The sequence below is a fragment of the Oenanthe melanoleuca genome, unplaced genomic scaffold, assembly GCF_029582105.1.
Source record: "Oenanthe melanoleuca isolate GR-GAL-2019-014 unplaced genomic scaffold, OMel1.0 S047, whole genome shotgun sequence".
Lineage (NCBI taxonomy): Eukaryota > Metazoa > Chordata > Aves > Passeriformes > Muscicapidae > Oenanthe > Oenanthe melanoleuca.
In genome coordinates, this window is record NW_026612696.1 from 65,770 (window position 1) to 86,071 (window position 20,302).

The following is a 20,302-nucleotide window of genomic DNA, read 5'->3' on the forward strand; positions in this document are numbered from 1 at the left end:
GAGGTTAAAGTGCTTGAGGAAAAATATTTTTTGCTCTGAGGGAATGGGGCACTCTGTTTTGGGACTGGAAATATGGACAGAGACATTTAATAGAAAAAGAGATGAAGAGAATTTTTTCTTTGAGCAGCTTGTCTTTAAAAGTAATACCCCCATGTGTGTAGCATAATCTATAACACAGCTCTGGGAAGACTGTGAAGATGGGAGGAAGTCCCACAATTTGCAATTTTCTCCACCGGCAGACACAAAATGTGAAAGTGAAGATATCCCCTAGGTCTAAACCAAAAAACGAACTTTTCTCTCTAGAGTGAACTGAAATGATTTTTTAAGTGGATAACTGACTAAAGTGTTCCCTGTATGTTGTTGTTGAGAAATGTGGAACGTGAGCGGGAAGGGAAGACGAAATGATCTGGAAATAATGTTCTGAAATTCTTTTTTTTTTCCGCTGTGTAATTAACAAATTTCTTCTTATGCCATTTTAAGTTTTAGACTTGCCTTGTTTTTGCTCCTAAATCCTATCTCTAAAAGTAATTGAATATATTAGAACTGGCAAACCCAAATCAAGTCTTGACAGGGTGGGAGCACAAGTCCAGTAGGGATCTCTAGCCTGAGGAAAGGGAGGCTCATGATGAACCATCCAGGAACACTTCCATAAATGCTTACATGACAGTCCTCCCCACGAGGGTTGTTTCTATTCCAGGCATCTCCTCACTGCATCCAGATGCTTTAGACACTGCAGTAGGTAACATTTTGATCCTTTGGTTTCTTGGATTGTTGGTTTGCCAGGAGGAGAAGCCATGCTCATTTTGTCTTTATACAGCAAGCAAAGGTGCTTTGGCTCAAGATTTCCTCTTCCAGCATATTATGAGATTCTGATAGTGTGTTAGTTTTTCACATCTGCAGCAGCCACAGCTAGTAACTCCCTGATTTTCCATTTCAGGGCTTTAAAGAAATCAGGGCTCAGTTTTCAGAGAGAAGGTTGCTTGCTGATAATAGCCAGGTTGGAATGTTGAATTCGAAGCCACATGCAGTTCTGTTAAATCAGCCCATATAATTTTGTCAGAGTGACTTAGAATCTCATTGCTGTGACCGTTTATGAATTTTCCATAGTAGAGCAGGTCGTAGAGCAGAATATAAAAAGGGTATACATGATAAGTAATGGCCACTTTGTCATGCTTCTCTCTGTCCACAGAGTCCAGAACCAACAGCAGACTATCCACTGAGTCCCTCAGCTCCTGGAGAAGAGGCCAAAGAGGAGGAAATTGAGCGCAAATCTTCAGCTGTGGAGAGACCACAGTCTGAATATTCCAAGGCGGTGAGTGCCAGTCCTTGCTGGTGCGGTCTGTAGTACAAGACAGAGCTGCAAGATCTTGAGCAGCCAGCACTTGCTATTGGTGGCTGAGGATGCTGACTGCTGGAGTCCTGTCAGGACCTAGTGATTCCCCCCAGCCTGTGAGAGCTTGATAATTGCTTTGATCAAATCATTTGGGCATGATTTGGTCCCAGGTTGCTGGGCTTCTTATAGAGGCTAGCATGAAGCATGAAGGATACCAAGCCCCCAGGAGGGATCATGTCAAAGACCTGGAGCTCAGCCTTATTGGATGCATAGGTGAAACTGTTGTTTGGAGAGACCTCCCACTCCACAGAGTGGCCAAGGAGCGACAGGCACAAAAAAGTTTGATCAGATCACAGAGGCACTTTGGGCTGCTTTGTCCTCTCAAGATTCTTGGGTGTGTTTACCTTGGAGTATTTCAGAGACACATAGTTGAGTTAGAGCTTGAAGTGAGATATTTGGTGCCTTTCTTGCCAGGTCGTTCTTTTGCCTCTTCAGGCAGAGCGGTCAGTAGCAGAGTGCAGTCTGAGTGCACCTGTGTTTTTGAAAAGCTGCAAAGAGATGATTGTGTTGTCCATAAGTAGCTGAGGACCTATGGAAGTCCTGTGTGCCAAATGACAAAATTGGCATTTTTCTGAACCCATTTCTGAGGCAAAACCCAGAGGCTACATGTGTCTCTTGACACTTTCTATTGTGTGGTTTGCCTTGATAACTCCATTTGATAATGCCATTGGAACCTGGAGAGGAGGAAAAGATGATAGATTTGGACTGATTTCTTGTGTTGCTAAGCACAGAAAAGGCATCGTGGTATTCTCAATGCTTTATTTTAAGTCAAATGTTAACTTGGGCAAAAGGAGCCAGGGTTGCTGGTTAACAGCAGCTGAACCTGAGGCAGCGTGTGCCCAGGGGGCCAAGAAGGCCAAGGGCATCCTGGCGTGTGTCAGCAATAGTGGGGCAGCAGGAGCAGGGCAGTGAACTGTGCCCTGTGCTGGGCACCGCTGCAGCCGCTGCTCGAGTGCTGTGTCCAGTTCTGGGCCCTTTGGAGCAGAAAAACATGGAGGGGCTGGAGCATGTTTGGAGAAGGGCAAGGGAGCTGGGAATGGCTGGGAGCACACGCCTGATTTGGTTGAGCTCAGGGAGCTTTTACCTGTCGAAATGGAAGCCCATGATGGACCATCCAGGCACACTTCCAAAAATGCCTACATGACAGTCGTCCACACTAGGGCCGTTTCCATGCCAAGCATTCCCTCACTGCATCTAGATGCTTTAGTTGCTGGATTAGGTGACATTTGATCATTTCTATTTATCGGGTTGTTGGTTTGCCAGGTGGAGAAGTCATGTTCTTTTTTTCTTTATGAAGCAAGCAAGGTTGCTTTGGCTCAAGATTTCATTTTCCAGCATATTATATGCCTCTAATAGAGTTTTATTTTTCCACATCTGCAGAAGCCACAGCTGGCTTTTCCCTGATTTTCCATTTCACAGTTTTAAAGAACTCAGAGCTCAGTTTTCTGAGAGAAGGTTGCTTGCTGATAGTAGCCAGGTTAGAATGTTGAATTCAGAACCACATGCAGTTCTGTTGAATCAGCCCTCATAATTCAGTCGGAGTGACATAGAATCCCCTTGCTGTGACCGTTTATGAATTTTCCATAGTAGAGCAGGTTGTAGAGCAGAATATAAAAAAGGGTATACATAAGTAATGACCTCTTTGTCATGCTTCTCTCTGTCCACAGAGTCCAGAACCAACAGAACACTATCCGCTGACTCCCTCAGCTCCGGGAGAAGAGGCCAAAGAGGAGGAAATTGAGCACAAGTCTTCAGCTGTGGAGACACCACAGTCTGAATACTCTGAGGCGGTAAGTGCCAGTCCTTGTTGACACTGTCTGTAGTACAAGACAGAGCTGCAAGATTTTGAGTAGTCAGCACTTGCTATTGGTGGCTGAGGATGCTGAGTGCTGGAATCCTTCAGGATGTACCAATTCCCTCCACCCTGGGAAAGCTTGATAATGTGTTTCATTTGGCATGATTGGTCCCATGTTCTTGGGCTTCTTATAGAGACCAGCATAAAGCATGAAGTACACCAAGCCCCAGGAGGGATCATGTCAAAGACCTGGAGCTCAGCCTTATTTTCTACATAGAGGTCACTGTGATCTGGAAAGACCTGTTCCATTTCACAGTCTAGCCAAGGAGCGACAGGCACACAAAATCTTGATCTCACCACCCAGGTTTTTTGGGGTGCTCTGTCCTCTCAAGATTCTTGGGTATGTTTACCGTGGAGTATTTCAGAGACACATTGTGGACTTGCAATTAAAGTCAGGGATTTGGTGTCTTTATTGCTAGGTCATTCTTTTTTGCTCTTGGAACAGAGCGATACATAGCAGAGTGCAGTCTGAGTGCACCTGTGTTTTGATAAGCTGCAAAGAGATGATTGTGCTGTCCATGAATCCCTGTGGGCCTAGGGATGTCCTGTGTGCCAAATGACGAAAACTGCATAGTTCTGGGCCCATTTCTGAGGGAAAACCCAGAGGCTACATGTGTCTCTTGGCATTTTCTATTGTGTGGTCGGACTTGATAACTTCGTTTGAAAATGCCATTGTAGTCTGGAGAGGGGAAAAAGCTGCAGGACTTGGACTGATTTCTTGTATTACTAAGAAGGCAAAAGACATTGAGGAATTCTCAATGCTGTGTTTTAAGTCAAATGTTAACTTGGGCAAAAGCAGCAAGGTGTCCCGGTTAACAGCAGCTGAACCTGAGGCAGCGTGTGCCCAGGGGGCCAAGAAGGCCAAGGGCATCCTGGCGTGTGTCAGCAATAGTGGGGCAGCAGGAGCAGGGCAGTGAACTGTGCCCTGTGCTGGGCACCACTGCAGCCGCTGCTCGAGTGCTGTGTCCAGTTCTGGGCCCTTTGGAGCAGAAAAACATGGAGGGGCTGGAGCTTGTCTGGAGAAGGGCAAGGGAGCTGTGGAGATATGGGAGCATAGTCCCGGTATCGTTGAGCTCAGAGAGCTTTTACCTGGGGAAAGAGAGGCTCGTGATGGACCATCCAGGCACACTTCCATAAATGCCTACATGACAGTCCTCCCCACAAGGGCCTTTTCCATGCCAAGCATTGCCTAACTGCATCTAGATGATTTAGTCACCGGAATAGGTGACACTTTTATCCTTTGGATTGTTGGGTTGTTTGTTTGCCAGGGGGAGAATCCATGCTCATTTTCTGTTCATGCAGCAAGCAAAGGTGCTTTGGCTCAAGATTTTCTTTTCTGGCCTATTATGAGACTCTAATAGAGTTTAATTTTTCAACGTCTGCATCAGCCACAGATGGTTGTTCCCTAATATTCCATTTCAGAGCTTTAAAAAAAACTGAGCTCTGTTTTCAGAGAGAAGGTTGCTTACTGGTAGTAGCCAGGTTGGAATGTTGAATTCGAAGCCACATGCAGTTCTGTTAAATCAGCCCTCATAATTTTGTCAGAGTGACTTGACTTATAATCCCATTGCTGTGACAGTTTATGATTTTGTCTTACTAGATCAGGTTGTAGAGCTGTATAGTAAAAAAGGGTATACATGATTGGTAATGGCCTCTTCGTCATGCTTCTCTTGGTCAACAGAGTCCAGAACCAACAGCAGACTATCCACTGAGTCCCTCAGCTCCTGGAGAAGAGGCCAAAGAGGAGGAAATTGAGCGCAAGTCTTCAGCTGTGGAGACACCACAGTCTGAATATTCCAAGGCGGTGAGTGCCAGTCCTTGCTGACACTGTCTGTAGTACAAGACAGAGCTGCAAGATCTTGAGCAGCCAGTACTTGCTTTTGGTGGCTGAGGATGCTGAGTGCTGGAGTCCTTCAGGACCTCGCAATTCCCGCCAGTCTGTGGGAGCTTGATAATGAGCTTTGATATGGTATGATGTGGTCTCAGGTTGCTGGGCTTCTGGGGGGAGCAACATTAAAAGTGCAGCCTCCCCAGCCCCAGGAGGGATCATGTCAAAGACCTGGAATCAGCCTTGTTGGATACATAGGTGACACAATGGTCTGGAGAAGCCTGTCCCACTCCACAGACTGGCTAAGGAGCTACAGGCACAAAAATGGTTGATCTGGCCACACAGACTCTTTGGGGTGATTTGTCCCCATAAGCTCCTTGGCTGTGCTTACATGTTTGTATTTCAGAGACACATAGTGGATTTGCAGCTTGAAGTGAGATATTTGGTGCCTTTCTTGCCAGGTTGTTCTTTTACCTCTTTAGGCAGAGCAGTCAGTACCATAGTGCTGTCTGAGTGCACCTGTGTTTTCATAAACTGTAAAGAGATGATTGTGTTGTCCATGAATCACTGTGGGCCTAGGGATGTCCTGTGTGCCAAATGACAAAATTGGCATAGTTCTGGACCCATTCCTGAGGCAAAACCCAGATGCTACATGTGTCTCTTGAACTTCCTATTGCGTGGTCAGACTAGATAACTCAATTCACAATTGTCATTGTAGGTAGGAGAGGGGAAAAACCAGAAAGACTTGGACTGCTGTTTCATTTTGCTAAGTAATGGAAAGGCATCTTGGGATTCCTGATAATGTATTCTAAGTCAAATGTTAACTTGGGCAAAAGCAGCATAGTGTCCCGGTCAACAGCAGCTAAACATGAGTCAGTGTGTCTCCAGATAGCCAAGAAGTCAAGGGCATTCAGTCCTGTGTTAGCAATAGTGGGGCAGCAGGAGCAGGGCAGTGAGCTGTGCCCTGTGCTGGCCACTTCTGTGGCCCTCAAGACGAGTGCTGTGTCCAGTTCTGGGCCCCTTCTGGAGCATAAAGACATTGAGGGGCTGGAGCGTGTCTGGAGAAAGGCAACGGAGCTGGGAAGGGGTGGGAGTGCACACCAGTGTAGATGTACTGAGAGAGTCTTAATCTGGGGGAAAGGGAGGCTCATGATGGGCCATCCAGGCACACGTCCATAAATGCCTAAATGACAGTCCACACCACGAGGGCCGTTCCCATGCCAAGAATCCCCTCACTGCATCCAGATGTTTTAGACACTGGAGTAGATGACTCTTTTAACCTTTGGATTGTTGGGTTGTTTGTTTGCCAGGAGGAGAAGCCATGCTCATTTTCTCTTTATGCAGCTAGCAAAGGTGCTTTTCCTCAAGATTTTCTTTTTCAGCCTATTATGAGACTCTAATAGAGTTTCATTTTTCCACGTCAGCATCAGCCACAGATGGGTATTCCCTGATTTTCCATTTCGAGGCTTTAAAGAAATCAGAGCTCTGTTTTCAGAGAGAAGGTTGCTTGCTGGTAGTAGCCAGGGTGGAATGTTGAATTCGAAGCCACATGCAGTTCTTTTGGATCAACTAATATAATTTTGTCAGAGTGACTTAGAATCCCATTGCTGTAACAGTTTATGATATTTCCTTAATAGAGCAGGTTGTAGAGCTGAATAGAAATAAGGGTATACATGATGGGTAATGGCCTCTTTGTCATGCTTCTCTCTGTCCACAGAGTCCAGAACCAACAGCAGACTATCCACTGACTCCCTCAGCTCCTGGGGAAGAGGCAAAGGAGGAGGAAATTGAGCGCAAGTCTTCAGCTGTGGTCACACCACAGTCTGAATATTCTGAGGCAGTAAGTGCCAGTCCTTGCTGGTGCTGTCTGTAGTACAAGACAGAGCTGCAAGTTCCTGAGCAGCCAGCACTTGCTATTGGTGGCTGAGGATGCAGAGTGCTGGGGTTCTGTCAGGACATAGCTATTCCCCCCAGCCTGTGAGAGCTTGATAATTGCTTTGATCTGGCATGATTTGGCCCCAGGTTGCTGGGATTCTGGAAGGAGCAACATTAATTGTGAAGGCTCCCCAGCCCCAGTAGGGATCATGTCAAAAACCTGGAGCTCAGCCTTCTTGGATACATAGGGGACACTGTGGTCTGGAGAGACCTGTCCCACTTCACAGATTGGCCAAGGAGCTATAGGCACAAAACAGTTGATCTGATCACACAGGTTCTTTGGGATGCTTTGTCCTTTTGAGCTTCTTGGAGTATTTCAGAGACACATTGTGTACTTGCAGCTTGAAGCCAGGGATTTTTTTTTTTTTATTGCCAGGTCATTATTTTTGCTCTTCAGGCAGAGTGGTCAGTAGCAGAGTGCAGTCTGAGTACACCTGTGTTTTGATAAGCTGCAAAGAGATTATTGTGTTGTCCATGAATCCCTGTAGGCCTAGGAATGTCCTGTGTGCCAAATGACAAAAACTGCATAGTTCTGAACCCATTTCTGAGGCAAAACCCAGAGGATGCATGTGTCTCTAGTCACTTTCTATTGTGTGGTTTGCCTTGATAACTCCGGTTGAAAAGGCCATTTGTCCTGGTTTGAAGGACAGTTGTCTGCTGATAAAGACAGAAGTTTTCCTTTGAAATAGAGACTTTAATTGCACTCCCCCCAAGCATTATAATTGTTTGAATCAAGGACTCTGAGGCAGATATAAGGGGGTAGGAATAACAGCTCTTTTACTAATATATCTAACTGTACAAGCAGAAACAACAGCAGTTGTTAAAATTACCAACAAAACAGAACAGATTACTCGGTTCCAGTCCTTTCTTTAGCTGCAGGCATACACTCTCTGCCCTCGGTCCCGGTGCTGCAGACAGAACAGAACCCGGCAGCTGCAGAGAGCAGGCGGGAGCAGGGGCAGGAGGGGCGGCAGCGGCCACGCCGGTCTCGGGTGGGAATGGCTGGAGCGGGCAGCTCCTCGCTCACCATTTGTGTCCGGGTGATTGGTTGTGTCCGCAGAGGCAGGAGGCTGGAACGGGGCAGATACAGGGCAGCTGATCACAGACTATCTGGCTCTCCTGCGTTCAGCTGTGTGGCTGGAGATGGCGGGTCCTCCTCCGGGCTCACCGGAAACACAAGGCCCCTATGGAAGCTCAGCTTCCACCTACCCCTTTTGTCTGGTGTCCTCAAAGGCCCTGTGGGTAACCCGGCCAGATCTATTGGCATGATAATGAGAAAAATTCTTTAAATTAACACAGTAATAGAAAACACTCAACCCCCAACACCATTGCAGCCTGGAGAGGGGGAAAAGCTGAAAGACTTGGACTGCTGTTTTGTGTTGCTAAGAAGAGGAAAGACATAGTGTAATTTTCAATGATTTATTCTAAGTCAAATGTGCAACTTCGTGCCTGCGGTGCTACCGGGAAGAAAAGGAGCCAGGGGTGCTGGTCAACAGCAGCTGAACACGAGGCAGCGTGTGCCCAGGTGTCCAAGAAGGCCAAGGGCATCCTGGTGTGTCAGCAATAGTGGGGCAGCAGGAGCAGGGCAGTGAGCTGTGCCCTGTGCTGGGCACCGCTGCGGCCGCTGCTCGAGTGCTGTGTCCAGTTGTGGGCCCCTCTGGAGTAGAAAGACATTGAGGGGCTGGAGTGTGTCCAGCGAAGGGCAAGGGAGCTGGGAATGGGTGGGAGCACAAACCCAGTGAGGATGTGCTTCAGGAGCTTTAGTCGGGGGACCTTCTAGGCATACTTCCAGAAATGCCTACATGACATGCTCCCCACCAGGGCCTTTCCCATGCCAAGCATCCCGTCACTGCATCCAGATGCTTTAGAAACTAGAGTAGGTAGCACTTTGATCGTTTTGTTTGTTGGGTTGTTTTTCTGCTGGGACCAGATGTCTTGATTATTTTCTTCCTCTAGCAAGCAAAGGTGATTTTGCTCAACATTTTTTTGCACACGAAGACATTTTTTGGTTCAGTGATATTAGTGCAGAAGGAGCTGTTCTGATGCCAGGCTGTATGACCTTGCACATCACTTTCTGGTTTACAGAGCCCTTACTTTTTGGCAGCCTTGAGGATCAACAATTGTCCAATATTACAATCTGAATTGCATTTGCGAGTTGAGCAGGAAACCAACATTCTTGAATTCCAGCTGGTCCTCTCAGATCAGAGGAGCTGGGAGGGGCTGGGCTTCCTTTCTGATTACAGCCACTTTACCACTGTCAGTGCGGTTGTGACCAAGAGAACTTGTCTGAGCACAGATGCACAAAGAGTTCAGTTCCCAGAGCAGTGCTCTGGGTCTGATCTCATTCCATAAGGACCTACATGCTCCAGATTCCCCAAAAGTGGGGTTTATTGATGCCACAGGAGAGCACGTTCAGGATTGCTATTGATAGGGACATTGGCTGCCGAGTGGTGATGTGTGTAGGAACAGAAAGTAGAGTGAGAGAAATTATATGTGAGCTCTATCTATGTATCTTTCTATGTTTATATGTATCTATGTATCTCTGTGTCATGTATGTATCTATGTATCTATTTATCTATTTATCTATGTGTCATGTATCTGTGTGTCATGTATCTATCTATTGATGTAACATTTACATAATTGATTCCTCCCGGCTCTGGTCAGAGAGAGTTGGAGGTGCAAAACTCACCTAAAGGCATCCCTTCAAGAGACGAGGACAGACACGTTCTGTCAACTGATCCTGAGCAGGCAGAGATGTTTTCCCTCCGGAAATGGTTGATTTTCCCCTCATGGGTGTTTTCCTCCTCCAGCCTCTTCTGCCCTAAAGCCCCCAGTTTATTTAAATTTCTCCCTGTCCCAGTAATGTGGAACAATTCCATGTTTTAGCTGGTGATGAGTGACTCTGGTCATACACACAACACATGATACATGATTTTCTTCATTGGCATCCCTAGGGGTGTTTAAGTTCATTTGTTGTTGGGCTGTTATGAGCATCTCTGTTACCACTGGTCTGAATTCTCAGCTGACAAAAGAGGAAGAATAAACACCTTGGTCCTCCTCCATATACTGAGGTGGCTCTAGAGGCTTTCTGACCTCCATCAGAGGATCTTTACATGCATCCTTATCTCCTGAATGGCCAGGATTTCTAACAAGAGTGTAGATGTCAGAAAGGCAGGAATGGTGGTGCAGGTCTGAAGAGAACATGAATTCCAGAAGTGTCTCTCACAAGGAGTGAGCCCACACTGGAAGCCAGCTGCAGAGCCAGGGTGGAGCTGTGGGACAGGGCTGGGTGTCAGTCACAATGAAAAGACAAAGAGGACACAGCAGAAGTGGAGGGAGGCCCTCAGCAGAGCCTTGAGAAATGCCACCCCTTCCCTGTCAGCTGCCTGAGAGGTTATTGGAGCTTCAGTCCCAGATGGACTCCGATTGTACTGCCAGTGTCACTTTGGAATCTGTGCCTCCCCATGGGCAGAGAATGACCCAGGAGAGCAGCAGCACAGTGCTTTGGGAATGTGTGAGCCCATCACTCTTAGAGACTTGGCCCACAAATGTCATATGGAAAGTTGAAACCCATCTTCTCTTGCTTTCTGTGCAGGCCCTTCTAGAGAAAGAGCATGAGCAGATGGCTTTAGAAGAGGTGCCATGCCAGCCTCAGGGAGAGCTGTTCCTAGCCCAGGAGCAGGAAGAGCAGCTCAGGCTGTTGCCCGATCCGAAGAAAACACAAACAACCAAAGTCGTTTATGCGGTGCTTTATTGAGGGCCCGGGAGCCTGTGGACTAGCGTCCAAAGACAGAGCCCCATCTCACAGAAAATTTACAGGGTTTTTATATGTTTCTTTACATGATTTCTTCATCGTAACAAATTCTTGCTTCATTCTCGATACCTGGTACCATAATCTTTCTGACATTTAAATTTCTGCCAAAAGGTACATTCTCTAGATAAATGGATACACTCCTTAAGATAAGTAATTATTTCTTAACTACACTGCTTACATTACGAAATTGGCTATAAAAGTTCATCTACAGGTTAAATGCGGCCTATCAAGCCTTAGCATAACTACTACTAATGTCAACTAATGTCAACTATTAAGGTTTACTACTATCTTAATACGGTTTATTTAATCAAATGGCAACAAGGCAGCAGGTGGAAGAACAACAAGAGAATGGCCAGGTAAGCCTGGCTCACCAGGTGACAGAGTGAACGGCAGGAACAGGGGCATACAACAGAGCTCTTGGGACTGAGGCCACGAGTCCCAGAGGCACTGAAAGCACAGAGCCTTGTAATCTGCAGAGATCAGCTCTGGGACAAGAGGGTCACAATGGAAGCAGAGGTGGGTAGGGAAGCAAAAAGAGTGGCAGAATGAATTTGATTTTGAGGCTGAAAGAGGAAAAATCTGAACTTGGTGGCAGCTCCCTGTGACTTGCTCTGCATTTGTATGTACAGAACATCAAGGCAGAGCCACAAGCAGAGCTACCCGAAGCTCGGATTCCCATCATGGCAGTGAAGAGAAAGCACAAGGAGGGCATGAGAGGCAATGAGGAGATGCATCTCCATCCACAGAGAGGCGATCAACAGAAGCAGGTGGGTGCAAGAGTGGCAGACACTAGATTTAAGAAACATCTCTTTGGTTTTTTGCAGAACCTCAAGGACCAGCTGGATGCAGAACTGCAGGAAACTGAGGCTACGATGAAGGAAAAGGAGAAGAGGCTGGAGGAAGAAATAAAAATTATCAGAGAGAAATGTGATCCTCTGCTTCAGGCTGTAGAAAAGCAAGTGAGTGAAACAACAATAGCCAGTGCAGTCACCAAACTGATGCTTTCTGCCCTTCTTGCCTTTCCACTGTAGAGCAGCAGGGGTTGGGGTGATGCCTCTGAGTGCCATCCTGCTGCAGGATCTATCACAGCCACTCTGAAGGAATTTCCTGGAGTGCTGAATCTCAAATGTTATCCCTGCACAGTGAGGCTGTCCTTTGGCCTTTTGGCCAGCAGTCATTCAAATTGATTCCTGCTGGCCTGTTACTGCTCTCCTTGTTACTTGAGGTATTTTATAGTGGGACATGGTGACCCAGATGGAGGATTGAAACAAGCTGTCTGTAGCCCTTGTAAACCTGTTCTCTGCCTTTCCTCACAGTCGAGACTCTTGGCCAACAGGGACAAATTGTAGTCTCTGACTGCTTTGTTCTGTTTGACTTGAGGTGGAAGTGTTGACATCTCACCTGCCAGCCTGCAAAGGCTTTCGGCAAAAGACTGGAAACAAAAAGCCCAGTAGTAGGCATGAGGCATGGGAGCGATCCCAATTGGACATGCTGCAGGTTGGTCACATCCTGAAGATGGTGCAAGAAAAGAGATCTCCGTGGGTGGAGGTAGAACATTTGAAAAAGTGTGTCTGCCACCCCTGGAGGGAGAAAGGAATCCTTGGGGAGGAAGTGGAATGGTCATTGTGGCAGTCATCCTTCAGGAAATCCATTAAAATGGAACATGAATCTGGCCATGAACTCGAGTAAAACCAGCCTTTGGTTTTCATCCATCCAGTTTGAGAAGTGGACATCCAAATAATTCATTTTAAGAGCTCTGCATGTGGCTGACCACATCTTCCTAAGGGCTTGCATTTGGAAAGAGATCTCAAAGTAATCTCTTCCAGCCATCTTTCTGACACAAAGTTTTTACTAAGATCTACACAGGCTCTGTTACTGAACCTGCTGCAGCAGCAGCATTGTCTAAAGGAGCCTTTTTTCCCCAGCCTGAGAAGAGGACCCTGGGCAGTTTGTTCATCTCCAGCACTGACCTGGCTGCTGCTCAGCAACAGGAGACTGAGGAGGAGTACTTGGAGCTACTGAGTAGGTCTTGTGTATCTCTTGTCTGAGGAACAGTGTGTTGTGTGCATGTGTCAGCATAGCTGTACCAAATGTTCCTCCTCCATTTGGAATCACAGAAACATTTAGGACGCCCCACAGGAGCTGCTGTAGAAAATTACTCTGTGTGCTGCAGAGCTGTCTGTCTGGTTGTTGTTGTTGTTACCCAGCCAACCACAAAGGGTTTAGACACCCAGCCAGTGGGGCTGTCTTTTTTATCTTCTGGAAAGAAGATAAATCTCTGCTATAAAGTCAGCATCTTGCATTTTGTTTCCTCAGGGAAAACAGTGAACATGAAAAAACCTATGATAAAATACACTGAACTGGAAAATATTGGCAGCAGGTGAGTCCAACCACAGTTTCTTCTACACAACCATGGGCCAGGGAATTTGCTGGTAGAATGTCTGTCAAGTGTGAAGTCAGACAAACTGAAGACATATTCAGACACTGGAGTTAGATTATCCCAGTTCTCACTACTGGTCAGAATTTGTGAGCGTGGCCAGAAGACATTGTCAAAGACATCTCCATGCTTCCAAGGTCTTGCCTGCAGCAAGGAATAGGACCTGGAAGATCTCGTTGTCTCTCAAGTGTGGGACAGCTCTGTGTTAATTTCCTTAGCATTTTTTAACATCTCCAAATCATAGAGTCACACTAATGAAAGGAGAAGAATCTTGCTTGCCTGAAAGAGCAACCTACCTGCTATGATAGCTGTGAGATAACAGTTCTCAGGAACATTTCTTTCCAAGAGTTTGTTGAAGGAAATACTCCATGGTTAGGATAAGAACTGCACAGTTTAGAGCCTTCAAGCTGAGATCAAAGAATGAGCTCTCTTTTGAGCTGAGGCAGTAAACCCCAACACTCCAGGAACAGGCCCAGTGTCCATGCACTTGAGAGGAAAATGCATCATCAGCCTTCTGGCAGATCCCTCCTGCAACCTGCAGGTTTTAGGCACTTATGGGAGAGATCTCATGTCTGGGCTGGCTTTCACTCCAAATTCTAAATGGCTTCTTATTTCTTTGCTTTGTTTTGTTTGTAGGGCTTTTGGAGAGGTTTGTAGAGCATTCGACACTGCCGGAAGAAGAGAGGTAAATGTCAACAGCCCCTGAGGACTCTGTAGCTCTTGAGGGCTTTCCCCTCTGGTGTGAGCTGTGGCTGGAGCTTTGGGTAGAGCTCTGCAGTAAAGGCACAAGAAGCAGAGACTGGTGCCATCCTGCAAATTGCACTTGGGATAGTCTTTGTCCTTCTCAGCTGCCAGAAGGAAGGCGAGGAGGGCAGCGGTTCCTTTGAGAGAAGGACGCGCTCACTCGCTCTCGTTTGCTGAAACAAAGGTGGTGCCTTAGAGCATCTCACTGCTCTTTGAGGCTACAGCTCCATAGCTGTGTTATAATTTCTGGCTGCCAGCAAATACTTCTGAGTGTTCCTGGTAGTTCCTTAGCCACCTGCAGTGCTGCACTTGGGAACTGCATGTAGGGAGAGATTTGCAAGACATCCCTAAAAGCCCTAAGCCCTGCTTATAGTCCAGGAAGTATCCACTGAGTCCCAAGGCATGGATTACTTCTGAATCCCAGACAGAGCAGCAGAGAGTGTGGTCAGAGCTTTGTGGGTTATAGTTGAGACATCTTTGTTACCAAGTGGACAAAGCAAAATGTCAGTGGCCACGTGTCCTGAAACTGGTGTTTAAGAGAGCAGAGAAATGGGATGTTGGAATGTCAGTTCCTAATTACTCCAATGTCTAATCACAAGGCACTTTGGCTCAGCTCAGCTGTGTCACTGCAAATTCACTCACTCCATGTGCACGCTGTGGTCTCCTGCCTCAAACTTTTCAAGTTACTGAGTTTCAGTGTCATTTTAGGTGGCCATAAAGAAAATAAACCTCCATGGACTGAGGATGGAGGAACTAAAAGTCAATGAACTCATGGTCATGAGGAAGAATAGGAGTCCCAACCTGGTCAACTGTTTTGACTGGTGAGTTGTTGTGCTTTTGTCCCATGACTCTTTGTTTACACACTGCAAATATGCAAGGTAAAAACCTTGGTCACTGGCAGAAAAAGAGCTGGTAATTATTAGTAAATTATTATTGTTCTGCTCATTCTCAGTGGATGGGAAGAGAGTGCATCTTGTCTGCATGAGTCTTCCCTGGCACATGTAGTTTGAAAACTGTTCAAAAACCTGGATCAACTGTATCTTAATAAATCAATTAGTTTGGTTCATGGCTGATTCTGCAATCAATGGCCTCTAAGTTCAATGCCACCTCGTTGTTTTGGGGCTTGATTTATTTCAAGTGTCTTCCTACATGTGGATAAACTAGCAAGGATTTCCCTTGGATTGTGTCTCGTCTTTTCCATTGCTGTGCATGTCAGGGACACTAGGTGCTTTTTTTCCAGAAACACACGGTGTGATAGGTTTTTGATCTGTTACTAAACGGCATTTTTTTCTTGCTGGCCATCTTACACATCTGTTTTTCACAGATGTGTCATTCTCCTTGAGACAGCACACACTGAAAACACTGCACAGCCTAGAGGGAATGTCTATTCCTTTTAATCTGTCCTTGTCAGAAAGGGACCCGGAAACAAGAATCAACCCTTGTCTTTTCCAAACAGCAACGTTGCAGTGCACATTCATATCCACACTTTTGTTTCCTTCTTTCAGCTACCTTGTGGATCTGGCTGGTTATAGAGTACATGGATGGAGGCACTCTGAGGGATGTCATCAGCCAGACCTATCTGTCTGAAGATGAGATGGCAGCTGTCAGTCTGCAGGTCAGGGATCCCACCTGTGCTTCCGAGGGCTTGGGCAGGATTGTCTGGGAAACTGAGGCTCAGAACTGGAGAGATTTCATGTGCCAAGCTTTGTTTCTGTGTTACTGGTACGCTGTGGGAAAGTAAAAGCATCTCATGTGAATTGTCTGCCAGTGCCCCAGAATTCACTCTACTCTATTCCTACACTCTGATCTCCTGCTGTTGTATACTCACTCTGTCTCTTGTATTTGCATTTGCTGTTCTCCATCCTGCCTCTCTAAATGTTTACCTGGAGCCTGTCTGCACTGCATTCCTTGCCTGTAAAAGAAAAGGTGCTGGTGGCAGGACTTGAAATGAATAGCAAAGAAAAAAGAGAGACTCGTTTCTCACAGGTCTCAAAAAGGATAATAGTGCACCCAAAATAATGTTTGCTTCTGAAAGGTGACTAATGTGATGCTTCCAAGTCTATGCTGAGGCCAACAGTAAAATCTTTGTCATGTAGCCTCCCACCCCAAAGCAATCCACTTCACAGCAAAGGGAGGAACATTTTCTTTCTTGGCATACCCTTGTTTGTCCTCTGCATGGAGAACACATCCACTGCAGCAGCAGTCATTCTGCCTGGTTTGCAGGGGACAGCCTACAACAGCAGCTGCTGTTGCTCTTTCAGAAGCTGACATACCTTTCCTTAGAAAGGTCCTGCTCTGTTGGGACAGCAAGCTCTTCCTGTCAATGGCTCTGTGTTCTGCCATTCCTCCCCATTCCCTTGGAAAGGGAATCATTTAGAGCTGTTTCCTTTCCTATGTGATGAACTCACATCACTGATTTTTGCCTTCCTGTTTCTGTTTTCTTTCCCAGTGCCTACAAGGACTGGATTTTCTTCATGTAAATCATGTGATCCATCAAAATGTGAAAAGCAGCAACATCCTTCTCAGAACTGATGGCTCTGTCAAGCTGGGTCAGTGTATCCTTGGTCAGGGCAGTGTTCCAGGGATGTGGGGTGTGGGGTTGCTTTGAGTGAGTGCCAGCTGCCCAGAAATGGTGCTGGTGGGAGTGCAGGGGCTCCTGCTGTGGACTGTGGGCACAGTTGCAATGTGCACAGAGGTATGATGAGGAACCACAAGCAGTCAAGAGTGGTGTTGGTCTGTGTGTGTCCCTTCCAGAGGGAGGGAGATACAATCTAAAGCTTCAGGGGAATAAAGGCCACTGATGTGAGCTTGTTTAAAAACCTGGGTTTTTCTGGAAGTGGCCTATTCCTTACTTCCTTGGCTAAAGCCCTAAGGAAACTGAGCATGGACAGTTCTCCAGGAGATTCATCAAGAGCACATTCTTCGAGTGAGAGTGGGGAATTCTTTTGCCTGGTTTCCTAATCTGAGCTGGCTTTCATGGTGTGTTGTTTTCTCCACAGCTGATTTTGACCTATTTGCTCAACTCACCCCTGAAGAGAGTAGACAGAGCTCAGTGGCTGTCACTTCTGGGTGGATGGCACCTGAAGTCATGGCAGGTCAACCATATGGCCCCAAATTGGACATATGGTCTCTTGGAATTGTGGGCATTGAAATGGTGGAACAAGAAGTTCCTTACTGGAATGAAACTTCTGTCTGGGTAAGAAGCAAATACTTAGTGATGCCACTGTCTTTCTCACCTGTGCCATGTTCTGTGTGCCACTGGATAAAATCCCATTGCCATCTGCTGGCACCACTTCCACCAAGGTTCCCTTCCAAAAACATCCCTGCATTTCAGCACATCAGCATCTGCTTCAGTTTTGGCTGCTTCATAAGGGAAGTGGCAGGTAAGCAGTTCAGCAACCTGCCGTTTTGGCTGCAGCCATGCCTGACATTTCTCATGTGCTTTTTGAACACTGTTGGAGCTCTGTTTCTGAAGGAAAGGTATTTTTCAGTGAAATGGTTAGATATGTGATAAATCTCCTTCAAAATGGAGGTTGAATCTTCTGAGGTGCAATTTTATACAAAAAGTAAGAAAAAGGAAAAAGAAAAATAGATAAAAACAACCACCAAAGCAGTGCCCAAGCAGCTCAGCTTGCTTTTTCCTTTTCTAACCACAGCACATCAATTTTCCTGCATATTGCAGCATATTTTCCTGTGTGTCTTTGAAACTTTCAGTCTTTCAAACAATCTGTTCATTGTTCTGTCATATCCTTGGTTTGCCTGGATAAGCTTAAGATGTGTTTTTCTCCGACTGCAGCTAGAATTGCACACCAAACCCTTGGCTGTTTCTTGGTACTTTACCAAGCTGATGAGCTGCAGTCAGGTGCCTGTGGCTGGAATCCAAGGGGTGTGGTGGATGCCAGTGCTGTGTTCCTTTACTGCAGGAGCTGAGCCATCCCTGGCTTGCACAGTTCTAATGACAGTGAGGATTTCAGCTCCTCAACATGTCCAGTGGCTGAGCTCAGCTGCAGAGGGACAGGATAAAACCCCCTTTGTGACCTCTGGCGGTGCGGGAGAAGGAAAGAAAGCTGCCATAATTATTTTTACTCAAGTGGAGTGTGTTTGCTGTTTTAGGCTTGGAAATTTTCCTCTGGGTTCAAGAGGATAATAACAAAGTGTCTTTGGTCACCCTCTATGTCAGTGCTACCAGCACTGAGCTGTTACGATTGTGATGGACATTTTTATGGAGACCAAGCCAGAGCCTGATGTCATGGAGAACCTTCCAAAACCTCCCATTTCTTGCCCGGCAGTTTCTGCAATGGCACACCATTAATGCATTGACTGGAGTATCCAAATGAGCAGAGGGTTGCCATAGGGATAGCACTTCTCCTTTTTCCCCATTTGCCCATGAAAAGATTTCTTTTTGCCAGAGGCTGAAACTTGCAGCCTGCTGGGAAACAGAGCTGCAGATGTTTCCTGTTTGTGTGCCCAAACAGGCATTTTCCTTCCAGTGCATTTGTGCATGCATCTTAATGTGTCTGTGTTGAATATGAGATTCCAAAGGTTTGTTTCCTTATCTGAGGAATACCTGGTGGATTTCCTTTATTTCTTCCAATTCCCATTGTTTACTGCAACAGGACAAAAAGCTTGATGAGTTTTGGTTTATGGCAACTGTGCTTAAGGGATCAACAATCACTGCAGAGATGCCTTTCATGTAATAATTTTTGGAAATAGAGTTAGTTAATATAGCAAAGACCCTCTTCCAAATAGCCTGTTAAGCTGGTGCAAACCCTCATCATGTTTTTACTGATGTAGTTCCCACTAACTAGGCCAGTCAATGAAATCAGCTGACAAGGCAAGATCCCCTGGATGTTGAAAAAGCTGTGGCTGCTTTGGGGTTTGGGTGTTGTGTTGGTACAGGAAAGTCATCTCTGCCTCTCTGCCAGGGCAGAAACTGCCAGTACAGAGAGGAGGTTAAACGGGATCTGGAAGAGCAGTTACAGATGGGAAAGAAGCAGGTGGAGCCTCGTGTTTCCTTTTTCTCCAGGCTCAACTCCTGACAGGCACAGGAGGGACCCCAAAGCTGCGGCAGCCCAACCTCTTCTCACCTCGGCTGCAGGACTTCCTGAGCTGCTGCCTGGAGACAGACGAGGCACAGCGCTGGTCTGCCAAAGAGCTCCTGCAGGTAAAATGCAAAGGGGCTGCAGCTGAAACAGTGTCCCAGGGATGGGCTCCTCCTCCACTGAAGTCCAGATGAGCCCTCCTCCTCCCCACCTCCAATCTTGATGCTGTTCAAGTGAAAAGGGTAAGGAATCCTAGACTGGATGGGGCTGGCAGGGAGCTGTGAAGGTCATCTGGTCCAAACAGCCTGCAATGAGCTGGGAAATCTTTAAATTAGAGATCAGGTTGCTCAGAGCCCTGTCCTACCTGATCTGGGAACATTCCAGGGATGGGGCACCTACCAACTCTTGGGGCAACTTGTGCCAGTGTTGCACCATGCTCCTAGTAAACAAGTTCTTCCTTAGACCTACTCTAACTTGATCCCCTTTTTTGTTTAAAAATATTACCCCACATCTTCTTGTAACTGGACATGTTAAAAAAGGTGTCACTCCCTCAGAAGCCACACTGAAGTTTTGGAAAGTGGCAGTAATGCCTTCCTGGGGTCTATTTTTCTCCAGGCTGGATAACTCCAGGTCTCTCAGCCTGTCCTCAGAGGAGAGGTGCTCTGTCCTCTGACTGTTTCTATTGCCCAGTTTTGTAATTTGGTGGTGTGTTCAGTTTTATCTAATGGCAAAAGGAGTGAAGTAGAGCAGTGCAGGGTCCAGAGGTGTGAAATGGTGGTGGAAGAACCCAAGGAATCCAGTCCCAGCCGAGGGGTCAGAGATTTGGCTGTGGGAAGGAGGGGCTGTGGCGGGCTCACTGTGAGCCTCTGAGGGGCCCTGGTTTGTGCCCCCCACCCCACTTTTAGAGGTTTCTGCCACACAAACAAGAACAGCTGAGAGGGACTTGTCCCAGCCTCATCTGCTGCCTGGCATGGTCAAGCAGACAGGAACTGCCCCAGGGTTACTGCCAGGTTGTGTGGCAGAGAGGGAGCTGCAGGACCCAGTGCCACTCAGCTGTCCCTGCTGGGAAGGAAGGAAGTTGCCATCCAGCACAGGAGGGGCAGGGCATGGAAAGGTAGACACTGCTCTGTCTGCCTGTGGAAATTAGAATGATGCCTGTCTTTCAAAGAGAGGCAGCTCTTTGTGAGTCTTTGGAGTTTCCTGAAAGAAAGAAACACCAAGGAGAGAAAGTGCCATTTCCAGAGCCCTTGCAGG

General features: G+C 46.7%; 2 protein-coding genes across 2 annotated transcripts; both read left to right on the forward strand.

Moving 5' to 3' along the window:
• The first annotated feature begins 370 nt into the window (after positions 1-370).
• Positions 371-10,768, forward strand: LOC130266453 (protein phosphatase 1 regulatory subunit 15A-like). The gene is made up of 6 exons (XM_056515720.1): positions 371-379; positions 1,190-1,312; positions 3,061-3,183; positions 4,930-5,052; positions 6,794-6,916; positions 10,607-10,768. Exons 1-6 carry the CDS (start codon positions 371-373, stop codon positions 10,766-10,768), a joined length of 663 nt encoding a protein of 220 aa, XP_056371695.1.
• Positions 10,769-11,697: 929 nt separating this feature from the next.
• LOC130266454 (serine/threonine-protein kinase PAK 1-like) lies at positions 11,698-19,242 on the forward strand. The gene is given in 7 exon segments (XM_056515721.1): positions 11,698-11,784; positions 14,715-14,827; positions 15,512-15,523; positions 15,525-15,621; positions 16,456-16,555; positions 17,006-17,202; positions 19,033-19,242. Coding segments are annotated over 7 exon segments (816 nt in total).
• Positions 19,243-20,302: the final 1,060 nt, after the last annotated feature.